This window comes from Lissotriton helveticus, chromosome 7 (assembly GCF_964261635.1).
Source record: "Lissotriton helveticus chromosome 7, aLisHel1.1, whole genome shotgun sequence".
In the NCBI taxonomy this organism is placed as follows: Eukaryota; Metazoa; Chordata; class Amphibia; order Caudata; family Salamandridae; genus Lissotriton; species Lissotriton helveticus.
Window position 1 is genome coordinate 1842263599 of NC_136068.1, and position 27065 is coordinate 1842290663.

The 27065-nt window shown below is 42.4% G+C and overlaps 1 protein-coding gene across 2 annotated transcripts in view; it reads right to left on the reverse strand.

Moving 5' to 3' along the window:
- LOC144767757 (killer cell lectin-like receptor subfamily F member 2) overlaps nucleotides 1-9488 on the reverse strand; it is a 368343-nt gene extending 358855 nt beyond the window's left edge. Inside the window, exon 1 of one of the 2 annotated variants that reach the window (XM_078651144.1) lies at nucleotides 9310-9488. In XM_078651144.1, coding sequence (XP_078507270.1) covers nucleotides 9310-9391 — 82 coding nt within the window. In that variant the 5' untranslated portion in view covers nucleotides 9392-9488. The remainder of the gene's footprint in view (nucleotides 1-9309) is intronic. The other variant, XM_078651143.1, reaches the window with a different exon arrangement.
- Nucleotides 9489-27065: the final 17577 nt, after the last annotated feature.

A 27065-nucleotide genomic window follows, 5' to 3' on the forward strand; every position in this document is an offset into this window, starting at 1 on the left:
AAAGGGAATGCTAACTTGTCGATATTACACGGAGATGTCCTGCAATGAATCTTGGTGACAGTTTATTAAATGCTAATGCGGCATGTTTTCTTTTTTGCCGTTTTTCCTCATATTTGGAGTCTACCTCACAGGAATGCCTGCCGCCATTTTAGGAATGCTTCACAGTCTGCTTTTGAAGCTTTCCTATGAACATTCCTTTTCTCATCAGTATGTTTTCTAAACCTGGTGCTGTCACTCATTGAATCTACAGTGTGCCTTTCTTCTATAATGGTGGTAGCGTTATTTTAGTGCCTGTTCCTGAACATTTTCTGTGACGCTTCCTCCTAATGCTATTTCTGCTGCGCCAAGGTTTTGAGATTTCCTGCTCTTCACATGCCCTTCACTCTATGGTTCTTGCGACTTGACTGAGGTGCCAGTGGTGGTGGTCTTTTGCTCTTAGTCTTACCACATTACACCTGAACTGTGTTTAACTTGCCTCTCCTGCTTGTACAGCACTCGTTGCTCTCTTCTAGCGTGGCAACCATGGCGACAGACTCTCATTCCTCGAAAATGTCCCAATCAGGTACCAAGCCTAAAAGACCCAAAAATGACCCGCCTTCTCCCATAAAATCTTCACCTAATCCGGTGTTAGACTCCATTCTTGAGGAGGTACGTGGTCTTCAGCCATTTATGTCTGCTACAAATGATCGCCTTAAGCAAATTGAGGATCGTTGGGTGCTTATGGAGGGCAAGGTCTTAAATTTAGAGCAGAGAGTGAGTGATATCCAAGATGCTTCAGTCAAAATTCCGATGTTAGAGCGGGAGATCCATAAACTTAAGCTTCACACAGAGGATTTGGAAAATCGCAATCGTCGAAATAACCTTTGTGTTTATGGTGTTCCGGAAAATTTGGAAGGGCCTGACATGGTGGCTTTCATACGTAAATTTTTACAGGAACTATTGAACCTCCAACCTGCGTCACACCCTCTTAATATCCAGAGGGCTCATCGCCTGGGCCGAATTAACTCGAACTCTAATAAGCCTCGTGGCATTATTATGCTTTTCCTAGAATTCACGGAGTTGATGACTGTATTAAAAGCCGCTAGACTTAAGAGACACCTCCAATGGTCTGGTCATAACATTTTCATTTCTCAGGATCTTTCATCAGCGACGAATGCCCGACGCAAGGAATTTCTGAACCTCCGTCCTCTCATGAGACAGCTTAATGTTCAATATGGCATTCTACATCCATGCTTTTGCAAGATCACACATAATGGCCGCACCTCGTCATATGATGATCCGCAGAAGCTCCATGAATATCTCCAGAGTATCACGCCTTCGAATATGGATAGTCCCATCTAATGTTCCGCTTACTAGTTGTCTCTTGTGTGCTGTTTTTCTCCATACTGCAGCTACTCTCTTCTGCTTCCTACTCTCTTTTACGCTTTCTTATGATCTTTATTCTCGTTTTTGAGATTTAGCTCTTACATTCTGATTCTTTCTCTTTGTGTGTCCTTTTGTGGTTGCTCGTGGGGACATGTCCCCTGTCTGGTGCTTCCATGCCTCAGTCGTTTTGCTTCTCATTTCTCTCTCAGTTCAGGCTTCTATGCCTTGATCTGTTTCTTCTTCTTTCATTTTTATTCTCTACTCCTTTTGCCTTTCCGCTTTTCTTTCTTCTTTCCCTATCTTTCCCTTGTTCTTATTTTCTAGTTGGCTATTTCCCCTTCTTATTCGTTTCTTATACCTTTAATCCTATGCGATCTTTTCTTCATTTGTTTTCCTTTATGTCGAATATTGTGGAATATGGTGTGTTACGTTTTTGCACAGAGTTTCCTGGGAATTTACATCTCATGCGTTTTTTGTATCTGTTATTCTTTCTCCCGTAGCGTCTCCCATACCATCTGTTTCCTTCACTTGTCACCCATCTCCTACTCCCTCCATGGTGTGTAAATTTGTCTCATGGAACGTGCGTGGTCTTGGTCATCCTGTCAAGCGTCAAAAGGTATTGTCTCATTTATCTAAACTCAATTCGCAAGTTGTTTTCCTTCAAGAAACGCATTGTTCTGATGTGGAATCTTTAAAGTTGAAAAGGCAATGGGTGGGTCAAATTGTATTTTCTCCTGCTGTTAATAAGAAAGGGGGGGTTGCTATTCTATTTCATAAAGCTTTAAATGTTCAGATAATATCTACTCAAACTGATGATGAAGGACGTTGGGCAATGGCAAAGGTGATTATCCATAATAAGACTCTGGTGTTACTCAATATTTATGGTCCGGTACGTCCTGACCCTAAATTCTGGACTGATATTAAAACACTGATTTCCTCCATTGATTCCCCAGACTTTATAATTGCCGGTGATTTTAACCAATGGTTGGACCCTTTTTCAGACAGACTTTCTTCCAGCAAATTTCAACCCGATAAAACCCATAAGAGTTTTCAGTCTGCCATTGCCTCACGTCCTTTATTTGATTCATGGAAACTGTGTAATCCTGATGTGTTGGAGTATACATTTTTTTCTAATGTTCATCACACTCGCTCTAGAATTGATTATATTATGATTAGCAAATCTTTACTACCCTCCCTCCAACATTCTGAGATCGGTTCCATCTTTATTTCTGATCATGCCCCTGTTTTTTCCTCATTAGACCTATCCCTCATTTCCTCCAAATCCAATCGTTGGAAATTTAACTCCTTTTTGTTATCTGACCCGGTTTTTGTGAAGAAAAGTGGGGAGTTCGTTGAAGAATTTTTTTCCTTTAATATCCCCTCTGACACCTCTGTTCCCAACAATTGGGATGCCTTCAAAGCTGCTTTTAGGGCGTTTACTATTTCGTATGTTGCACACAAAAAGAAACTCCATAGGAAAAAATATGTAGAGCAACTCCAGAAAATCAAATCTCTGGAACACGTATATTTTTCCTCTAAATCCCCTTCTTCTCTTCAAGATTTAATTTCAGCCAAAACGGACTTGAACAAGATTATCACGAATGAAGCTTGTAACACTATACTCAAAATCAAGTCCAAATTCCATGGTGGCCAAAATAAAGCTGGGAAAATGCTAGCGAATTACTTGAAAGTAAAATCGGAACGTAAAACTATAGGTCCAATCTTTAATGACTCTCTAAACAAACTAGTTTCATCGGATGAAGATATCGCTACTGTTTTCCACAATTATTATAAGGCCTTATACACTGATGATACGCATCCCTCCAATATTAATTTGACGTCCTTTTTTGCTGGCCTTCCTCCTCCCCCCTCCTTGCCTGATGAGTTTGCTCTACTGGAAAATGAGATCACTATCCAAGAGATAACACGAGCCATTAATTCACTTAAAAAATCTAAAGCTCCAGGTCCAGATGGCCTTCCCGTGGAATTTTATGCCACTTTTCATGCCATTTTTACCCCAAAACTCTTACAATTATTTAATTCGTTTATTTCGGATGCAAAGGCGTCGGGTTCCTTTCTGGAAGCATTAAATATTATCATTCCCAAACCTGACAAAGATCATTCACAATGCAAAAATTTTCGCCCTATATCTCTAATTAATTATGATTGCAAAATTTTTGCAAAGATTTTGGCTTCACGTCTTGATTCTCTTATCCCCTGTCTAATTAAAACCGATCAGGTAGGCTTTGTAAAAGGTAGACTGGCCTCTGATAATGCCCGTATGTTTTCAGATGTCATTTCCCACAGTACAAAACTTCGCATCCCTATGGCAGCTCTTTCCTTAGACTCAGAAAAGGCGTTTGACCGCATCAACTGGCAATTTTTGTTCCATACCTTAAAGTGGTTTGGCTTTGGTCCGTCCTTTGTATCAATGGTCAAACTCCTATATTCCTCTCCCCGTGCTAGCATTTTTGTTAACAATAAATTTTCAACGTTTTTTTCCCTTACGAGAGGTACTAGACAAGGTTGCCCCTTATCCCCCTTATTATTTATTCTGTGTCTTGAACCTTTTTTAGAAAGAATTCGGTCTAATCCCAAGATTTCTGGTGTTAAAATATCTGATACCGACACTAAATTGTCAGCGTATGCGGATAATGTATTGGTATATATGTCTAACCCTGAATCCTCTCTCCCACCTTTTCTGGAAGAGGTCCGTTTGTATTCCTCTGTTTCGGGATATAAGCTAAACCTCTCCAAGACTGAAGTCTTGCCACTTAACTTGCTATGCTATCAATACATGTTTAGTAACACTGATTTCGCTTGGTGTCCAACCAAAATTAAATATCTTGGTATTTGGTTTACTCCTTCCTTGAAAAACACCCTTAAGTTTACTTTTGATTCTCTCATACTAAAACTCCAATCCCTCCTTCAGACTTGGTCTCCTTTGTTTCTCTCATGGTGGGGACGTTTGGATACAATTAAAATGATGATTTCTCCTCATGTTTTATATACTGTATCTATGCTCCCCTTTAAAATCCCTGTTTCCTATTTTTCCCGTTTAACCTCTATTTGCTCTAAATTCCTATGGAATGATAAACATCCTCGTATAGCTATGTGTAAATTGATGCGCCCTAAGTCAGAAGGAGGCGTTCGCTTTCCCAATTTTAAGATGTACCATTTAGCCTTCTTGATTCGACAAGCTTTTTCTTTGGCTTATGTTTTTAATGATACACCCATACCTGCATGGGTTATCCTTGAACGCTCTCTGTTGAAGGATTTTTCTTTTCAGCATACTGTTTTTATGTCTAATTCCTCTTTTTTGTCTAAATTCCCTATTTTAAAATACTCTCACACTGTATTATCAGATATGTTTCTTTCTCAACTTTCCCCATTGCAATGTTTTCTAGCCTCTGTTGTGTGGTATAAGAAATTCCTTCGTTACAAAGGGAAGTCATTTTATTTTAAACATTGGAAGGAAAAGAATATTGTATTTGTTCATCAGTTTTTTGTTGATGGCTCTCTCCTTTCGTATCCTGATTTGCAATCCTTATTTGACTTACCCGCGTCATCTGAGAATGAATACAACATTATTACGTCTGCTATTTTGTCCCATTTAGCCTCCTACTCTCCTCCTGACATCTTTCCTTCCTTTGTACCTGTTTCCCCTTTATATCCTTTATTCTCTTGCCATCAACCTAAGGCTGCTCAGGTTTATACAATTGTGTCTTCGACTATTGGTACACGTCCCAAATCTTCTGTTGAGATTGCATGGGAATGTGACCTGGATACTGAGTTCCCTGTTTTGTTGTGGGATCGTATTTGGTCCAAATTGTTTAAAACATCTGTTGCTGCCCGAATTACTCAATCTTTGTTTTTTATATATCATAGAGTAGTTATTACACCTGTTACAGTTCATAAGTTTTCACAGACATCTTCCGCAATGTGTTGGTCATGTTCTACAGAGACTGGAACACTTATACATTTATTATATGCATGTCCCTTGGTCCTTGAATTTTGGAAGAATGTTTGGAAAACATGTATGCGTATATTTTCATGTTCTGCTCCTTTATCTTTATTGAACATTTTTCTCGGTTCCTTATCTGATGATATTGTTATTACATCTTCTTCTGTCAAATTGTTAGACCTGTTAATCTCTATTGCATTCAAAGTCATTTTATCGTGTTGGAAAGATAATTCTAAGCTTTCTGTTCATACTTGGTGGAATTTTGTATGCGATGAACATAGGATCTCTATTTCTGCCTCTTCTTCTATTCCCCTAAAAATTAAATCTGATCTTTTATGGCTTCCTTTCACATCTTATCTTTCCTCCAATGCTCCTTCTTGAATGTCTTCGATTTGATCCCACATTCTTTTCCCCGTTTCTTTTCCTCTTTCTTTTCTTCTCTTTCCTCTCTCCTTCTGGTTCTTCGCTTTCTCGTTCCTATGTTCTTTTTCTCTCCTTCCTTTTTGTCTTTCTCCTCATACTGTTTTAGTTTCTTATACATATGTTATGTACTTTTCATATATACCTATAGTAGTTTATCTGATGTTTATGACCTCATAACGTATGTATTGTGACTCTTTTAAAAATGAATTCAATAAAAATTTATTAAACTGAAAAAAAAAGATGCACTGGCATCTGAACAAGTCTTGGGTGCTTAGGACAGGCTTTCTGGTGTCCATTTTTCCTTCCTGGGTATTCACTGGTAGCAGTGGTGAACCAATGGGCATAAAGCAGAAATGTCCCTTTTTAGGGAGTCATTTTATGTGTTTCTCTAAGGCTAGAACGGTCACAGAAACTATTCTTGAATACCCGCAGTTTTTTTCTTTTTGTATATGGCCAACCTTCTTTATACTAAAGCTTTCCTATTTCTAACCCTAAACATTTAATGACACATACCTTGCCATACTGATCAAACTCACTGATTGTTTACCGTCACAGGTGCACTTTACTCTATTTGACACAACATTTCAATAATAACATTTATTGATAAACGTCAGGAGATATTGCATTTGAAACCACATTTCAAATATTCTTTCCTTAAAAATTCTCTGTTCTTGTATTAACATTCAAATGACATTAAAGTCATACTATCAAAGTCAAGTAAAAAAAATTATTGGCAAAGAAATCAAATTGGCCTGGAGCCTTACTAAGTTTAAGCACTGTTACCGCTTTTCTAACCTCTTCTTCCCAGATCGGTGCATTTCAATCCTACCTTGAATAGCCCCCTAATGAGTACAAAGAGGTGTCGAATCTTTAAAATTCTTCCAGTTTATCATTCTCCCCAGTGCTTAATTTTTAAAATAATAAGGGCCAGGGTCCTGACCAGGAGGCCCCTGCAGTTTGCACCACCCATCGCCACTGTCATCGATGCGAAAGCAACTACCAACAATAACTCTCTACTACAAGTGCGACAGTTCAGATTATTCCAGGTCCCCAAAGCTAAAGTAGTGGCTGATGTGGCAGGTATTTAATAATTATAAATGTATAGAATATTCATAAACAATCGTTGTTCTACTCATCTCTAAATTAGATGAGCAGCGCCACCATGTGGCAGACTGTCATAAGTGTGTTGTTGACAAAATAAGTTCTGGTGCACAGCACCAGAAATCACTGGCTCAAATAAAGCACTGCTCCTCCTCTATTAAGAGTGTCCTTTTTGCTGTTACAATTTCCTTAATATTTTCTCTGTTCCTTTGGCTCCAGTAGTCTAATGGCAGTCCCATTATGCCCCCTGTTACAGTCCAATGTATTTTCAATATATAGCTCACCTGATACCATAATGTTCTGGTTAGAAAAGAGGTCTAGTTTTTGAAGTCTCTTGGCTAAGTATCGGGCAATGACATGTAAAGACGGGTGGGGGAAACATTGTGCTATAGATATGATTTATTGAACTACTGTGCTGGTGATGGGATAGCTGGTACAGTGGCATGGGGTTTGGCTTACGGGTATGGGAGTGTCCCATTTGAATTGCTGAGATATTTTTATGAGTAGATAGCCAAATGATCTTTATTGACTTTGGGCCTGGTTTAGGGGCTATTTTACAAGCTCACTGCGCCACAGGTGCATCACTTTTTTAGAGGTACCGGCTGCGCAAAGGTCGTCCCCATAATTACAAGGCCAAGTGAAGTCACCCTATGTTTTCCTTTCAGGCATAACTCTGTGTAAAAGGGGTGCTCTGTTGGTGTTGCTGTGGGTGTTCCTATGCAACATCCATGGAACTTGACACACTCCAAGATTCACAACATTTTGTAAACCTGGGAATGGATCAGAAACCTATGTCTGAGGTGTGAGTACGTATACAGAGGAGAAATACTTTTATTTCTCATTGTTCTTTCCTCTTTCTAAGCCTGTTGCATTCAGCAGCATGCATAGAAAGAGGAAAACGCCTTTAATGATTGTTTTTGTGCAGGAAGGTGTCCCTTCCTGAACAAAAACAATCATCCACTCAGCGCAGGCACCCTTGAACGATGGTGCAAGGGTGTCTGTGCTGACGAACGGCTGTTTGTTTACCGGTGCAGGGGAGAAGGACAGAGATACGCCATAACTTGTAGATACAGTGTATTCCTGCTCTTTTAATTTGACGCCATGAGGCGCAGCAGGAAGGCTTGCTGTGCTGCCGTGTGTCAAAATATTGTAAACGGGGACCCTAGAGTTAGGTGGAGAGATTGCACTAATGCAAATGGAGTGACAGAGTACCCTCTCCACTAAACTGAATGTCCGCCCGCTCATTTAGAGTTCGACGGACCTTCATTATCTCTGCTCTGTCTCCACCGCCAACATAAACCTCCAATGACCCTTATTGACCATGTGTCCTCAAGTCCAATTTAGAGTGGGCGAACACAGGCACAGTTTTCACAGCTGTCACTTCAAATCAGGCTCTGCTTTGCTTAGACTGCGGACATTCTTATTGTCAGCAATTTCTGAAACCTTCTGATCCAAAACGGAGTCTTGTGTAACCAAGTCGACTTGCCTGCTGCCAGGCCTGGTGCAGTTTTACACCCTGCACCTTTTAAAACATGAATATTTAGGGTCTGAATTTTTCATCGCTTGATTTCCCTTGATAGTTGTTGAATGGTCTGTGGATTATTATCACCATACAACATCTTCTATCTGAGGGGTGTTGTGTATAAGTTCATGGGGAAATGGGTGCGGAGAAGTGAACATTGCTAAATCCCATGGCGATGAAACATTGCTCCTTTTATTTTCCAAAAAGAATCTCCATGACAGCAGTTCCTGCAAATTCTAGATGTGTGTGCTGGGCCGATGTACATCTCAAAATTTGGCACCCGGGACTCCATCAGAGATACACAGTACTTTACTCCGTACTCTGATGGAGTAATAACCTTTCCAACTACGTTTAAAGCAGGCCATTCGTCAAGATTGTTACTTTGATAATGACCCCTGGTAAGAGTGCAATGTGTATGTTAAAAATATTAATCCTTTGCTCAGTTTAGCTACTTTCTTCTATAGGGTTTTATTTAATTACTGTACTTCAGTTACATGAGTATACATAAAGAGCAGTGTTGCACCAGCGGGATTCACATCACTGCTATAAAAACTAACCATTAGCTACAAGCAGAAATAGTTCTCAAAATTTAAAGAAGCGGTGGTGGTGTTTACTGCATGGGTAAATCAAGAGTAGTCTGGTAAACAGAATATGAGGGCTAGTTGCCATAAGGTTTGGTTGTCCATTAGAGATATGTTAAATACTTAAAATACACATTAACGAAGGTGTATGCTTTTGGAAATCTAGGACTCCAATGCAATCCTCTCTTTGAAAGTTACTGTACTAAGTTGATAGCCCTGGCAGGAATAAACATCTGTAGTCCTCATGCGACCCTCTGAGTGAAAGAAAATGATGTTGAGTGTCCCTTCAGGTGCAATATATTAACATTGTTAGAAGAACGATGGAAATTGGCAGGAATAAGGGGCGTTCTCACCTCTCGGTACATCTTCACATCTGTCCTCTGGATTCCTCCTCCTTTGGAACTGCAGAGCTGTGTACCCCTCTTCATCTTCCATTATCAAACTTAGAAAACTGGACGTTTGAAAGGAGGGTCTGAGCTTTGAGAATGTTTCTCGTGCAGCTGCTTGGCGGTGTCACTGCTCTCTATACCGTGCACAAGAGCTAGAAACCACCACACCAGCTGTCAGATATACGGTATTGTGTGGTGTAGAGAAACCCACGAACCACGAACAACTATAGAAGAAACTCAAACAGTGGATATTTCACACCTTAAATCTTCATATTTTAAATGGTGTTTGGTGTAAATTTGCCATAGGCATGACAGCAGATGAGTAGCCTTGGCTGCACAAGACCCTGTTTTGCTACATTAGAGTACAGAATGTCAGAAGACAAGAGTCCTCGCTGTGTAAATAGGGTAGAGCCTGATTTCGAGATCGGTGGCCATAGAAACTCATAGGTTTTCAGAATGAAATGCAATATCCAGAGCAGAAGATTCCCTTGATTGTTGGAGGTATCGCATGAGGAGTTTGTCTTTGCTGCCTCAAATTCTTAACTCTATAATTACACTCATACATTCTTTGGGGTACTTAGCTGGATCTTGTTTCCTTCTTTCGACACGGTATAGTCTAGAATGAAGCATTTGAGACACATCTGGTTTATCTTTTTCACTTTGTTATCTCTAACTTTCACACAGAGACGTTTTCTATCGATGTATGCTACAGAGTAACAATATATATGTTTAATATCAAGACTCAGTGTACAACTATGTATAGACTTAGGGGTCCATTACGATGTCGGGCGGTTTGCCTCCGCCAGGCTGGCAGTGGCCACCGCCGGCCCGGCGGAGGCAAACCGCCCGACATCGCAAGCCCAAATCCCCTCCACCAGATTAGGATGGCAGAGGGGAAGGCGGCGGTGAAAAACACCGCCCGCCTGTGTTCCGCCACGGTCGACTTGCGGCCGGGGCGGAAAACCAGTAACATGGTGGCGGTGTCTATAAGACACCGCCCGCCATATTACAATGGGCTGTGAGGCAAACCTTTCCGTGGCGGCAATGACGCCCCTGAAAGGCAGGCGGTCTTCACTCTGGGGTCCCCCTGCGGGCACCCAGAGTGAAAGACAGTAGGGGGTACACAAGGGGGGTACCTGTGGTACCCCCCTGCATTTGCATAATGAGAGCGGCAGGCACCACGCGGTGCCTGCCGCTTTCATTATGCAAATGGTGAAAAGCATTTTCAGCATTGTGGCGGGCGGTGCAGAGAGCACCGCCCGCCACATTGCTGTAAATACAGGATGTTGCCGCCACTGTGGCGGGCAAATCCTAATCTCACACCCGGGACCCCCGCCCTTATGGCGGGCAGTCCCATACCCCACTATGGTGACGGGCGGACAAAGTCCGCCCGTCATCATAATGACCCCCTTAGTGTATGTTCATTGTTTGCTTAGGAAACTTTGTGGCTGTCCTGAAGAAGGCGCTTTGCACTCCGAAACGTGCGTAAAAAGAACAAGAAATTTCCATCACTGAGCCACCATGTTACAGCATGAAACAAATACCCATATATATGTTTTGTCTTCGTATTTACTAGTTATGTTAATTTCTTTATGAATTATTTCACATTTGTTTGTTGAGTGTATAGCTTTATATGTTGTCTAGATTTGCACATTATGTTACATTGACTTAACCTCTTTAAATTTGTATGTTTGACACAAATACTTTTATCATGAATAAAATGTTTTTAAATTGAATTGGCAGCACACTGAATCTACGGCAGTATCAATTCGCTCTGTATAGGTCTGTATATTTGATATGACCCAGTAACGTGCCTAGGATTGTGTGTCACAATTATATCCAGAGCAGAATCCACCAGTTCAAGTTACCCCACTGGATAGAATAAGGACTCCCTCCAGTAATCAGATGGTTTCCCATTATCATCATATTCTAGATCGTGTCCTCAGTCTTGGTGGTGGTGTACTATTATTCCGTTACTGTTTCATAACCTTTCGCTCAAACATAAAATTGCCTTCAAAACCAAGGCTTGAAAACGTGTAGTTATCAGCAGAACATTTTGCGTTTTCACACCAAAAAGCAACAACATCTTCTAATGCTTATCAATGCATGATTCAGTGTAAATGGGAGGTATCATACATTTGGGGAAGGATTTCCATAAGCAGATTTTGGGCTGCTTGTGAGAGGAAGAAAAATACAGTCCTGGACCACACAAATAGACATATATCTGATCTTCTCTTCTACTTCTTAGCAGTAGGGCTCAGCTAGTACAAACCACACTAGAGCCAAGATTCACGAAGGTGTTCGCTACTCAAGGGGCTGAAGGGACATTTTATGGGGGTTACGTGGACATTTCTATATAGCCTCCCATGGCGACTGACACAAATCTATGTCTACCAACAATCGGAGAAAGGAGTCATGCCAAAAACGTACACCTCCTTGAGGCAAACACATTTTTTTCATCTCTCCTCGTTTTTCCTGCTTCGCATGTGTGCTGCATTGTGAAGCACACTAACAAAGCAGGAAAAGTGCTAAACAATTCCTTACAGACAGCACTGTGACCCAGTGGTGTGTGCGTTGGTGCAGGACAGCCTCAAATGCGCCAGCGCAGGGAAAGAACAGAACAGTGCTGCAGCTTAATAGCTGTCCAGCTCTCTCCCTTTCACACATTAATTGTTAGTGACTCTACGACCTAGTTAGTTTTAACAAGAATGATTTCAGGTCTGGTCTCACCATCACCACTCCTTTGAAAGTAGAAAAGAAGAATTTGGGCTCATTTCACAATTTTAGTGTGAAGAAGATCCGGACAATGAATAGTGCAAGTCAGCCCTGTTTATTGTAAAGATAAAAATAATGGTTACAATGAGAACAACTGGCTAACACCTGCAATGGGGTGGTCCCACTGGTTAAAACATTTAAGGGGTGCATCCTCCAGTTTTACCTCTGCTTTGTCCACATTCTGTATTTTACCAGTGTGAGTGGTCAAAGAATGTATAATAAAATCACAAATGTCTTCATGGTGTCAAAACGAGGAATCGTCTAGTCAGGAGGAAAACTCTCCCATATGAACATTCACAAATATCTTCATTACAAAATGACATTCAGTGATCTTGGAGTTCAGAAAGATGGCCTTGTGAATCATTATGGGAATTTGAGTAGATTTCACCATGGGACAATCACCAATGCACTGTAAGCTTAGGTGATTTCACCATTTATTTTTTGTTCCTCACATTCTTTCCCTGTGTACCATTTTCTTCCACTCTATTTTCCTATGGAAGAGTGGAAGACAAACCTGAAGTACATGTGGGTTTTGGGAGGTCTCCCATGTTCTTTTTGTTTTTGTTACTGTGTGCAATCCCCCATGGCTCTGTGCTTCTTTTTCCTTTATGACGGTGCACCTTCCCCTTCTTCTGTTTTCTTTTTCTCTCCGACTACCTCGTGCCACCCTACTATGACATTTCCCACTTGCACATGCCATTTTATTTGCTTATGTGCAGGTGTCGAAAAAGAATGCAGCATTGAGGCCACATGCTTTTATTGGATAATGGTGTTTTCTAACATAAGAGGGTGATATTGTGTGCTATATATATTGCGTACAGGCTGTGCTGTATGTCTGGATCACAAGGTTTGTGATTCTTCAAGACTTGTTCATAGACAACCTGATGCTTTAACTCCTCTCGCAGCCTATCAACTCCACATCCATCACCAGTACCCACCCTCCTAAACAACTTCAACACTTCACTGTGAACATTAATACCTTAATTAAAACATGCTAGTGCAAGCCAAGCCCTTCATCACCCTAGTGCTCTAAAGATCTTGCTTGTAATAAACGTTATCTTCATGGAGAGGAAAAAAATGGAAGAAGAACAGAACTCCTGAGGAACTCATGATGTTAAAATCAATACAAACGAAAACAACCAGCTCATCACATCAACCACAGCAAAGTACTATACCAACAACATAAATGAAGTCACCAGCAGAAGCAGATCACTTCCCAGCATGCTCAAGGACTGCATCAACCAACTGCAAAAGCCACTTGTTCCTATGTTCCTAACTTCACAGAAACCCAGAAAAGTCCAATGCTATTAATCACTTCTTCAGTAAAAAAAGATGATCTGACTGCACATTGTCAACACCAGGTCTGCTTCACCTCTTCATACCCACTCCTTCCTGTAGAATTCCACCAAGATCATCCTTAAAAGCTCTATCTCTCACTGATCTTGCCGACATACTCAACTCTTAAAGCCACTTCTTATGAAGATGATGTACCGTTGCCCTTCATAACCCTTCATCAAAGGTTTCTCTGTTACTATTCTCTCACCTCTAATCCCATTGTCAATGTCTCAGTCATTAAGGTGAAAGAACTTGCCATTTTTATGGGCATTGACAAAATTCGACAAATTGGTTTGGGCACTATGTTTAAGGTATGGACTTATAATATGCCTTTGAAGGAAGTGTTCATAACAAAAGGATTGGATTCAATCTCTTCAAAGATTATAAAATGGGTAATTGCACTTCAGTAATTTAATTCTATGATGCAATATATACCAGGAACTAGGCATTTTCAGCAGATTGCTTATCTCAGTTGGTATCTCATTCAGATGAGAATGATGTACAAAATGGGTTAATTTATGAAGAAGAGATGAATGTGTATGAGGTGACTTTGGGAACAATATCTGAGGAACTGTGGAAAAGTGAAACGGAGAACTATCCGGGTTTAGCAAATATTATAAAACATTATCTGTCTGATAAAGTTGGGTCATTAGAAAAGCAGTGAAAGACTAGCTGTCTCTGGACATAGGTTATTAAGGGGAACTATACTGGTTCCTTCTTCCTTCTGTGGGTCTGAAGGGTGGACTTGTGACTCAAGCTCATCTTGTTCATATGGGAGTAGTTAAGACCAAAGAGTTTTTAAATGCTAATATTTGGTAGGGTGTTATGGATATTTAAGTGGAACATTTGGTTAGAGGGTGATTAGAAAGCAAAAATAGTGAGAACGTTTTGACCACTCAGCCAGTATCCACGATTTGCAGAAAGCATCCTAATCATCCTTGGAAAGACGTTGCAATTGATACTGTTGGACCGTTAATAGGGGAACATAACACTTTATAATTCAAATGGTTTTGCTGGATTTATATTCAAGTTATTTGGACGTTTCATGTGTTCAGGGATTTTCGAATGATGGAGATGTTTTTGGAGGATGTTTTCAAATTAGAGAGTTTCCCCAAATCAATTTTTTTCAGATAATCATCTTAATTCTATTCAAATGAAATAGAAGAGCGTTTTCATTATGTGGTATTCATCACAGGAAATGCTTTGTCTACTATCCATAAACCAATGGGGCTGCAGAAAGTCTGAATATGACATTATAAAAGAGCATCCACTTACCGAAATGGAATCGTTTAGACTGGAAGAAAGAATTTCCACAGAGGATTGCAGCTTTCACATGTCCCACTTGCCTCCAATGGTAACTCTTCATTTGATCTGTTTAAAGGAAGGTCTCTATGTTTGATTTTGTGTCCAGGTTGGATAGATTGGAAAAAAGTAGTGAAGTTTATTTTTTTATTTTCAGAGTTTTATATAGAGTAAACGTGACTCATCAGGGTATCAGATCACTGTACATATAGTGCGCAGATCATAGCTACATGAGAAAAAGCTAGAAGGCATATGTAAGAAGCAATAACAATATAGATACAGATACAATATACTAATCATCCTGTTAGATCAGAGAACCAGGAGTAGAGTTCAATGTGCCCATATAAGAGTCAGTTTTACCTTGGGTAAGCCATTGAGAGTAGCACTCCCATAATCTAGTTTGCCCATTTCTCGACGTTGTGGTTGCGATAGGGGCTAGGGGGCTTTGCCTTATTCATAAGAATGCGGTAAGCCACTTAACATGACTTAACGCCGCCTTGTGAATAAGGCAAATTTTACCTTTATACTTAGCGTGAAAGGGGCGGGCAGTGGGTGTTGTGGTGGGTGTTCCACTACAACACCCATCGATTTTTACACTGCCCCATATTTACAAGGGTGGTGTAAATATGGGGCAGTGCCAAAATTAAGACCATGGAAAACCTGGTCTTACCCTTGCGCAACGATGAGAAATTTAAAATATCTCCTCGTTTTTGCTGTTTCCATATGTGCTGCATTGTGCAGCAAAATGCCATTGTTGTTTATGTGCTGGAAGGTGTCCTTTCCTGCATATAAACAACCATTAAAAAATAACGTTTTGCAACTTCTATGAGTGCTGCATTAAGCAGCAGACATAGAAGTTTCAAAATACCATTTCAGATTGTTTTTATGCAGACAGGAACACCTTCCTGAAGAGGAACAATCATTTCCCTCAACGCAGGCACCTTTGCGCTATGATGCAAGGGTGCCTGCACTTGTAAATATGCCCCCCAGTGACTACCGAGTGATGGTCAAATTTGTAGACAGCTAGTTGTTTAATGATTTCAAGTATTCTTTTGAGTCTGTTCTTACTTTGGATGTATTTACTATAGGAGCTTCTTGCTGCACTCAGGTGTTTGAGGTAAGCGATCAAGAGAGATATTCTCCATGATCTCTCTGCAAACTTAGGTTGCGCCTTTTTACGCCTACGCAGCAGTTGATCCAGGGTTTGAAGTGTCTACTTGGTATTCTTTTTAGCTGCTTTGGAGCAATCATGTCAAGAATGTCTGACATGGATTGGATGTAATGCTCAATAAGATCATTCCCCTTTTTTATGCTTATTGGTGGATGAAGGATATTGTTGCTGATAGATTAAGTAAGTAAGTAAACTTTATTGTATGCTTAGTTAATAAAAACCATTGCATAAGATAAACTCATTGAAAGAAATCAAATTTGTAAAGCGAAAAAATTTAATCATCAATGTCACATGCAAATGGGACGCAAAGTCCATGATTGAGTGATCGCCTGTGCGAATACATCCAGAGAGTGCTCCAATTAATGCTTTTAAGTTCATCTGGATGATTTGATAGTCAAATTGTCTTTGCTCATTAGCATGATTGTTTAAGACCAATGACATATACAACAACCATATTAAAGTATATTAGTATATTATATTATATTAAAGTCTCTTCAAATTCATAAAACCATAATGTGACATAAAATGAAATCCAGTTGTATCAAAACAGTAAAATATACATTAGCTACAATCCTTAGACGTGAGCCAGAGATTACAGATCACTGTATTAATTAATTATCTGAAGCTGCAATGACCTAATTGTTTATAAAAGAAAGTGCTGGTCATTAACTTTGTTCCTGCTACACCCATGAATCGTAACAGGCAGCAAGATAGCTGGATGTCCCCTCCTTCAAAGCAAGCTTTCACTGCCTGCCTGCACGTTCTTATCTGTTTTCTTATCAGGGCAGGCTTTAGAAAAATTCTTCCTTCCCTGTCTATGCTCTTGCATATGCACAGTAGGTGTAGAATATCTTATTTTGCCTCACCGCATAATCTGCACAGTGTTGTTGGCTGTGGCCGTTTCCATGGGGGCAGATGCAGCATTGATGGTAAAATGCCCAGCGTCAGATGCAGGTATTTTTCCTTTTTCCCTCTAGTAAAACCAGCGCCTTTACCTGTTTTCATTTTTCACACACCGTTGTTAATGACGACCGATGTAAGCACTTGATGATCGTCCATCTTTTGTTTTCGTCACCATAACGCTAATTCAAAATTTGCAAACATTCGTGACAAGAATTTTCAATTCTATTAAGGACAAGGAGGTGAGGATTATGCAATCTCATTTCTTTAATGAAATGCCCAGCAGCCATAGAAACAAATAAACTACAATACCCAGAAACACATGGGCAACAACCATAGAGTCATGGGTATATAATGGCATATAGAGAGTCACACTTCCTCTTTCTTCTGTGAAAACAAATCCAGTAAAGCAGAACATATCCAATCCGGAAAGTAAAACAAGGAAAGAAGGGGGGTTTACCTGCAGCGAGTCCACTCGCTCACCTGCCATCTGGACAGCACGCTAGCACGCAGCCTCAGCCCCTGGGTTGGGAACGCTGTAGGTCTCGCCGCCATCGTCCTTCCAACGCGGCTGGAGACTACAGCTCCCAGCGGGCTTTGCGTGTACTTCCTGTGTCCCGCTGTCTTCGCGCCCGGAGGCGCTACAAAGCCCAGCCGATCCCTCGGCGGAGCGGGGGTTTACCTGCGGCGAGTCCACTCGCTCACCTGCCATCTGGACAGCACGCTAGCACGCAGCCTCAGCCCCTGGGTTGGGAATGCTGTAGGTCTCGCCGCCATCGTCCTTCCAACGCGGCTGGAGACTACAGCTCCCAGCGGGCTTTGCGTGTACTTCCTGTGTCCCGCTGTCTTCGCGCCCGGAGGCGCTACAAAGCCCAGCCGATCCCTCGGCGGAGCGGGGGTTTACCTGCAGCGAGTCCACTCGCTCACCTGCCATCTGGACAGCACGCTAGCACGCAGCCTCAGCCCCTGGGTTGGGAACGCTGTAGGTCTCGCCGCCATCGTCCTTCCAACGCGGCTGGAGACTACAGCTCCCAGCGGGCTTTGCGTGTACTTCCTGTGTCCCGCTGTCTTCGCGCCCGGAGGCGCTACAAAGCCTAGCCGATCCCTCGGCGGAGTGGGGGTTTACCTGCAGCGAGTCCACTCGCTCACCTGCCATCTGGACAGCACGCTAGCACGCAGCCTCAGCCCCTGGGTTGGGAACGCTGTAGGTCTCGCCGCCATCGTCCTTCCAACGCGGCTGGAGACTACAGCTCCCAGCGGGCTTTGCGTGTACTTCCTGTGTCCCGCTGTCTTCGTGCCCGGAGGCGCTACAAAGCCCAGCCGATCCCTCGGCGGAGCGGGGGTTTACCTGCAGCGAGTCCACTCGCTCACCTGCCATCTGGACAGCACGCTAGCACGCAGCCTCAGCCCCTGGGTTGGGAACGCTGTAGGTCTCGCCGCCATCGTCCTTCCAACGCGGCTGGAGACTACAGCTCCCAGCGGGCTTTGCGTGTACTTCCTGTGTCCCGCTGTCTTTGCGCCCGGAGGCGCTACAAAGCCCAGCCGATCCCTCCTCGTCGCGGGACGCGCGCGGGCGACGCCGGGCGGAACCCGGGCAGAGGGCAGGCCATCTGTGGCCGTCAGTGGCTTGCAGTGGTCGGGCGGGCCACCCCTCCAACATTTCCATCTCGCCCGTGGTGAGTCTCCCTCCATTTCCTATTCACCTCTCCAAAAATGGAGTCTGCTAACATTGGTGTTATTCAGGATGATTTTCCTTTTCCTCCTGCTACATTCGAGTCCTTACTTGAAAATGCACTGACCTTGGTATCAAATGAAATAGCTGACACTGAAAGAAGAATGTCTATGAGCTGTACCGATGTTACACAGCCGATATCACTGTCAAATAGCCCTGGTATCCCACTATCTCCAGCTGTTGTTATCACAAAACCGGCATTGGTACTAACACCTCCCCTGTCCCTGTTGCCCGGAACTGTTCCCACCATTACAATTGCCTCCCAGGATGAGGCCATTAACCCGGGATCTATGGAAACTGGTAATAAACAGGGAGGGGAAAAACGCAAGAGAGGCATCGCTAAACCAAGTGTCAACAAAAGGAAGCAACCACTAATTAGCAAGAATCAGCCCACGCCTCAGAGTTTGTGGAATAAACAAAAACGTACTGGGGCACAAACTGTTGATGTGGATAAAGACTTAGTGGATGTAGATGATATCCCTGCTGTAATTACCACTAATTCAAATGGGACTTCCAATACGATATGGACCCAAACAACATTAATGGGAGACAGTTATCATCTTACGAAACAGAATGGGAATTTGATAGAAACTATAGTTGACACTATTTTTAATCGACTCGAGAAACAAATGATCTACCAGTTTAATAATGTTTTTAAAAGACTTGACAGACTAGACAACCTGGTTAAAAACGAAGAAGCAAAAAGAAAGGGGTCTGTTGTCTTGGATCAAATCAGAGCTGACCGTCTCTTAAAAGAACTTGAAGCTGTAAGCAACACACTGTCACTAAAGAAACAGGAAGCTTCCCCCTTACCGGGTGGGAGCTCAAGTAACCCTGGAATATTACAACAGTCTACTGTACCATCTACAATTCAACCCCGATCCGCCAATGAAAGGAAGAACTTGGCAAAATCTAATTTACCGCCTAAATCTATTCCAATACCTGCACCTAGAAAAACCGTCTCTTCTGCTACTACCAATAAAAACATTACTAACCACAACGGCTTGACCCAAACCATTACAGCAATAAGATCAACTGCTGCTAGCAATAAAAACACTGGGGAAGCAGGGTCACTCAGGCCTTTTAAACATCAAGGGCCTGCATTACATCTGCCACCGGATGCTTGCCCTTTTGTCCTGGTCCTTGCAGGAGTACCACCGTTGAGGGAGGATCAGGGGGAATCATGGGTACAACTGCGGAATAAAAGCATAGATTGGCTAACTAAGCACAAAGGTGTCGGATATGACATCTCAAGAGAGATCCTATCGGCTCGCAGGGTGTCTTGGGTTGGGCCCTTACTCAAAGATAAGGAAGGTGACTGTATAGTTCTCAATTTTAAGAACCCCGGAACTGTAAGACATTTACTCAGTAGAAATGGTAACTCCTCTGCTATCTCTACTGTTGTAACCATGTTACCCTTGAGTCACTTTTACAGACAATCGTTAATGCAATCTCGGCCACCCTTAATGCAGTTTCATCCACCACCTATGCACTTTCAGCCACCCCCTATGCAATTCCAACCGGTCTCATTTCCATTCAATATGGTAAATAGATTTGCCCCTCTGTCAGATTTGGATATGTTAGACTGACCCACAACGTCTAACCCAGCCGAATCATCACTGGCACCTATTACTGAAACCCTGGATGTCTCACAACCCATGCAATGGACTGTAGACAGAGAAAAACCCTTGAATCAAAGACTAATGCTCCAGGATTCTGATATATCTCTTGTAAGCTGGAACATAGCGGGTCTTAACTCTAAATTGAAAATCAAAGAATGGTCAGACTGGGTTAATAACAACTGTGACATTTTGATGCTACAAGAGACTTGGTGCACTACTACACCCTCAATGGAGGGCTTTTGTTGCTATAATCTACAGGCTTCTCCCTCACCTAAGGGTCGCCCCATCGGGGGCTTATCCATCTGGACTAAAATAAAATCCGGGGTACAAACAAAATTGATCCCCACACCGGGTAAATGTTTTATGGCTATGAAGTACACTAAAAGGATGACACTTTGTATAATTAATTTTTATAATAATGATTTTGTCACTCGTCCCAATGACAATTTTACGTTATTGTTTAACTTTATTGACAAAATTACGGAAGGGCAGAAGTATGGGCCCTTTGATGGCATTTGCATTGGAGGGGATTTTAATGCTCACATGTATCGTGATATCCCTATATGTAGAAACGGTGAAGAGTTGAAAAACCATCTAGCCTCCCGCGACCTAGTAAACGCAATGGAAATTGCTGGTTCTAGTCTAAATAATACATTAACACCTACATATATAGGCCAGGGCTGCTCCTCCATGATAGATTATATTTTTATTTGTCCAATATTGAGTGATATAATTCTAAAAGCAGAAGTCATTTGTTCTGCATATAGTGACCACTATCCGCTTAGAATATATCTTGACAATCCACAGATCCCGAAGGCTGCTGTGAGATTTGAGACTGGGGCACAAATTCTATCATTATCTACTGATAGACTCAGATTAATATGGAAAGGGGTGGACAATAAAGATATTCTAGCTAGAGTAATTAAAAAACACCCTCATATGGTAGAGACTTGTCTGTCGTACACTAGCCCAGGTGACGATGTGGTTGTTGCCTTCGGTAATCTCTGTGGGGCTATTAAAAGAGAATCCTCTAAACCGGCTAGGCCTAATATAGATCACGGCCCACGCTGGTTTGACTCCTCCTGTTCTAAGGCTACTAGGGACCTTAGGGCGGCCTTAAAAACTAACCCTAGGGATGTCCAACTTGTGAGAGAATTAAGATCAAAATACAAATCTGTGCTTCGCACTAGATCTGAGGCCCTAGTGATTAATCATTGGGAAACTCTCACACGTACTGCCTCATTAAAAGACACGACAGGTTTCTGGAGAGAAGTCAAGTCCCTCAGATCTTTTGGATCTAATATCCAACCAATCAACTGTAACATAACTGGCGAGGTGTGGGCAGAGCATTTCTCTAAAATCTATGCTATATCAGCCACTTCTCTAGATATTGTCTCACCACCTAGTACAGCTGAACGACAGAACTTTTTATTACCTGAGGTCGAGGATGCTATATTTGAGAGTGCTAGTAATAAAGCTCCCGGCCCGGATGGCCTTTCTATTGATCAGATTAAATCTGAAATTAATTTCTGGGCCCCATTATTATGTAACGTATTTAACAATTTGACTGACAGCTCCATTCCCGAATCTTGGTCGAACAGTGTCATCGTACCGATTTTTAAAAAAGGTGACAGGGCGGACCCTGCTTGTTACCGCCCGATCTCACTGATCGATAACACACTAAAGGTCCTTGGAAGAGTAATTTTTAAAAGGATAAGGAATTGGGCTGAGGATAATAATGTTTTACACTACAGTCAATTGGGATTTAGAAGTCACGTGGGCACTGTTGAACAATGTCTTAATTTGAATCTGATTATGGCCAAATATACAATTGTTAAAAAGTCCCCGCTTTATTTAGGTTTCATGGATTTGAGTTCCGCTTTTGATTTTGTTAATCGTTGTAGGTTGTGGTCACTTTTGCTTGATTATGGTTTGGATGAATCACTGGTATATTTCCTTTCGTATTTACATAGAGATTTAAAGGCGAGAGTACGCATTAATAATGATGGCGAATTATCTGATGATATTTTAATTAGCAGAGGAGTTAGACAAGGCTGCGTACTCGCCCAACTGCTTTTTATTCTATATATTAATGGGTTGAGCTGCACTCTGAGTAAGACAACTAAGGACGTACCAATTGTAAACGGTTCCCCCATTACTACCCTACTCTATGCGGATGACGCAGTATTAATGGGGCGCACCCCGAATGCCTTGCGCATTTTAATTACTGGGTTTGTTGATTTTATGTCCAATCTGGGCCTAAACACCAATTTAAAAAAATCTTATATTATTAATTGTGGACCTAAAAAATATAATATTACCTCAATTAAGTCAGGTGACAATATACTAAAATGCACTAGCACCTTTCCTTACTTAGGGTTACTATTTTCCAATACAGGCTCATGGCAGCCACATGTTGCCTATGCGAGAAATAAAATTGGGAAGTCAATCAATTCAATTTTATCCCTCCGACAACCCAAATTGGCCGACGTTATCACCCCCTTGCTCAATATTTATTGTACCCAATGTCATCCCACCGGTACATATGGAGCAGAAGTGTGGGGATACTGCAATATTACGTCTCTCCAATCGGAAGAAAATAGATTCTGTAGAAAGGTGCTGGGGTGTGTCCCTTGTGCTCCCACATTTATTTGTCACAGCGAACTGAGGTTGCCATATATTGTTGATTTTATTAGATCTAGGTCCGCGCTTTTTTGGATAAAAATATGGTCAAACCCAGCAGCATCTTTAACACGCAGCATAATATCTGATTGTTTATTACACGAAAGATCCCACCATATACCCTGGTTAAATGCTGTTAAGAATAGCTTGCTGAGTGTGGGATATGGCTCTTTGTTCAGTTCCCCTAATACCATTACCCCCAATCATAAGAACAGTGTAAAACGGGCATTACTTGATTTATACAAAGAGGAACGAATGAGATCCGAATTTGTAAAACCCGTTGTTATTAAATATTTGTCACTTACAGAATCAGGAAATAACAACTTAAACAGGCCCTGCAGATATTTAACAACACCAAAAGGAAGATGGAACCGGAGCCTTTTGTTTAGGTTCCGGGACGGAAGCATTGTTAACTTGCTTAGCTTCCCCCTTGGCTATAACAAAAGCTTAGAAGAGCTGGATTGTCCTTGCTCCGTAGGTGGGAAACAAAGTTTGCTGCATTATTTCCTTTTCTGTGGCCATTATAATTTATATACCCGCCATTACTTATTGCCGATTCTCCTTAAACACAACTTAAGGGATTTTAATATGGCATTTAGGTTCCTACAAATGTTGTCAACAGATGAGATCATTCATACTGTAAGCTGTTTTATAAAAGTCTGTGTGAGATCAAGGGCAAGTATGGAACAAGCACAATGGATAATGGTATTATATTTGAACGCACATTGCACTTTACCATTTTGATACAAATTGCACTAAGAAACATTTATATGTGTGTATGGATCCGTATGATTATTCTTAGGTGAATGCATATTGCACTTTACCTCTCGGATACAATTTGTACAAAGAAACTCTTATATGTCTGTTTGGATCTGTATGATTATTTTAGGAATAGATAAACCGAAATCCATGGTAAAAATATACTAATGAACTAATGTTTCTTCATATGTATTATGCACTTTATGATATTTATGCTGCTTAAAACCCAATCGGAAATTTTGTTTTTAAATTTTTTCTTTTTAGGTTTTATGTGCTTTTAATGTGTTTCATTCTGTATGTACTTTTATGGATGTATCAAAATTCCGAATAAAGATCATTTGAATTGAAAATTGAAGGAAAGAAGCATCACCAAACTAGGAAGTCCAAGGAACATCCAAAACGCAACAGATTGACGAAGACTGAAGCCAGAATCCTCCGCAGAAGTAGGAAGGCAGAAACTAGGCAGGCTGGAAAAATCTTCATTTGGGATCAGATCCTGAAAAGGAGAAAAGAGCCGTAATATACAAGCTATGCAAAAGTGAGCATAAAGCCAGGGGAGGGGGGGGGGAATAAACAAGATGCATGTAAACAAACCATCATAAGCATAAATGCAATATATGTATATGAACAAAATGCAGACAACAATGGGTGGGATAATCCTCGCCTCCTTGTCCTTAATAGAATTGAAAATTCTTGTCATGAATGTTTGCAAATTTTGAATTCTATTTCAGGACAGGAGGCTCCGATTATGCTTGTTTAAAGCTGATCCACCACAACAGAAGCAATATGATCAATAGGCTTAAAGTAAAAAGTTTTGAAAACAGAATCAGAGGACCAGTCAGCGGCCTTCATTATATCAAACAGAGTCACTCCCAAGGAGAAGGCTTTAGAAGCCATAGCACCACGTGCAGAATGAGCCCCAAACACAGATACATCAATGCCAGCCTCTGCCATGAGCCATCGTACCCACCTAGCTAACGTAGCCGGGGTAACGGGGCGAAAGGGCTTCTGTAACGCAATTAACAATTGACCTTGCATATCAGAACGAAAAGAAGAAGTACTTACTTCATAATCCTTGAGACATTGAACGACACACAGCTTAGGATGTGCAGGGAAAGAAGGATAGGAAATAACCACAGTATTGGTCTTGGTACGTCTGGAGAGACCAAACGAGACACCCTCAGGAGTAAAACTGCGTCTGATAAGATCCAAAGCTCGTACATCAGATACCCGCTTGCAGGAGACAAGACACAGCAACATAGTAAGTTTAGCCGACAACTGTTTACGAGACAGTAAAGAATTACTCGGCCAAGCCTCCAGAAAACATAAAACAATAGAAACGTCCCATAAAGAAACATATTTAGGACGCGGGGGATTCACAAGGCGGATACCCTTGAGTAATTTGACCACCAAAGGATGTTCACCTGCCGGTTTCCCGTCCAAATGGAGGTGACCCGCAGAAATAGCCGAACGGAAGTTGTTCACTGTGCGATATGCCAAACCAGAGGAAGCCAGCGAGGCCAAAAAATTGACCATCACAGAAACATCAGCCGATGTTGGATCAACTTGCCGTTGAACACACCAGTCACTCCAACGCTTCCAGGAGCCTCTGTAGCATTTGTGGGTACCAGGAGACCAGGCGTCACTTATGAATTTGGAAGCGTCCGCTGAAAGGCCTGGGACCGACCAGCGCTCCCCGAAATTCGCCACGCTAGAAGAAGGAGAGAGCCTGACTGAATCAGGGGAGGCGGATCTAGCAAGAGATTCCACTTCTGGGGAAGAAGGAACGGCACTGCACAAGCCATTTCCAGGAGAACTGGGAACCACGCTTGAGCTCTCCATAGAGGAGCGATCAAAATTAACTCCGACTGGTAACGTTTCGTGTAAGCCAGAACCCTGGGAATCATCATGAACGGGGGAAAGGCATAACACAGAGCAGTCGGCCACGGTTGGAGAAAAGCATCCGTGGCTAGGGCAGCTGGATACGGCCGCCAGCTGAAGAAACGTGGGAGTTGGGTGCTGAGACGGGACGCAAATAGATAGATCTGACATGGGCCCCAAGACCGGAGGAGGCGACGGAACACACGAGGATGAAGTCTCCAATCGCTGAAATCCCTCAGGTACCTCGAGTTCCAATCCGCAACTAGGTTGTTGCACCCCGGAAGGTATTCTGCAATAACCGTGATCCTGTGTTGCAGACAATAATGCCAAAATTCCTTGGCAATTTCTGCCAACAACCGGGACCGAGTTCCCCCCAGTTTGTTGATGTAACGGACTGCTGACACGTTGTCCATGCGGAGAAGTATGCAGCAGTTGGTCTGAAGGGGAGAGAGGCAACGAATCGCGAAGGATCCCGCCAGCAGCTCCAAACAATTGATGTGGAGAGAGAGCTCCTGGGGAGACCACCGACCCCCCGTCAAGACTGGACCGCACCTGGCTCCCCAGCCCCAACGGCTGGCATCCGATTCTATCACCACTTCCGGCTTGGACCCGAACAGGGCTTGACAATTCCATGCCTCCATATGATCCAGCCACTATTGCATCTCCGATTTTGCTTCCTCCGAGAGGGGAATTTGATCGGAATACCGGAGGCCGTTCTGAAGAATGCGAATCTTCAGGCGCTGCAACGCCCTGTAATGCAGCGGGGCCAGGAAGATTGCCTGCAGGGAAGAGGCTAAGAGACCGACAACTCGTGCTAACGATCTCACTGACACAGTCGGTTTCTTGATAACGGAAATCAATTCCCTCTTGATATATCGAATCTTTTGATTGGGCAAAAGAAGTTGACAGGTGAGAGAATTGACTTTGAAAGCCAAGAAGTCGATCACCTGACTTTGGAGCATTCACCAGAAAGCCGAGGGATTGCAAAAGCTCGATGGTCCACTCCAGATGAGACATTAGTTTGATCGGACAATCCGCCAGAAGGAGGATGTCGTCCAAATAAATGATCAACCGAACACCCCGACTGCGGAGAGACTCCACGACCGGCCGCAACAGCTTCGTGAAGCACCAAGGTGCTGACGAGAGGCCGAAGGGAAGACCTTGGTATTGGTACCAAGTCCCAAACCAGTGAAACTGGAGAAAACAACGATGTGGGCGGCAGATCGGAACAGACAAGTGAGCGTCCTTGAGGTCCAGACGAACCATCCAAACCCCTCCATCTTGAAGTGGCGGTAGACCACTCCCCTGTTGAAGTCTTTTAGATTGAGAACTAACCTCGATCCCCCTCCCTTCTTCTCCACAAGGAAGACAGTGCTGACGTACCCCCGTGGATGACGCACGGTCGGAACAATCGCCCCCTTCAAAAGAAGCGACCTGAGTTCCTCTGTGATGAACTCTCGATCTCTTTGGGAAAAAGTAAGTGGAGAAGGAGGATGAGTTTGACACTGGGGTTGATAAAACTCTATTTTGTTTCCTTGGACCGTCTCCAGCACCCAAGCAT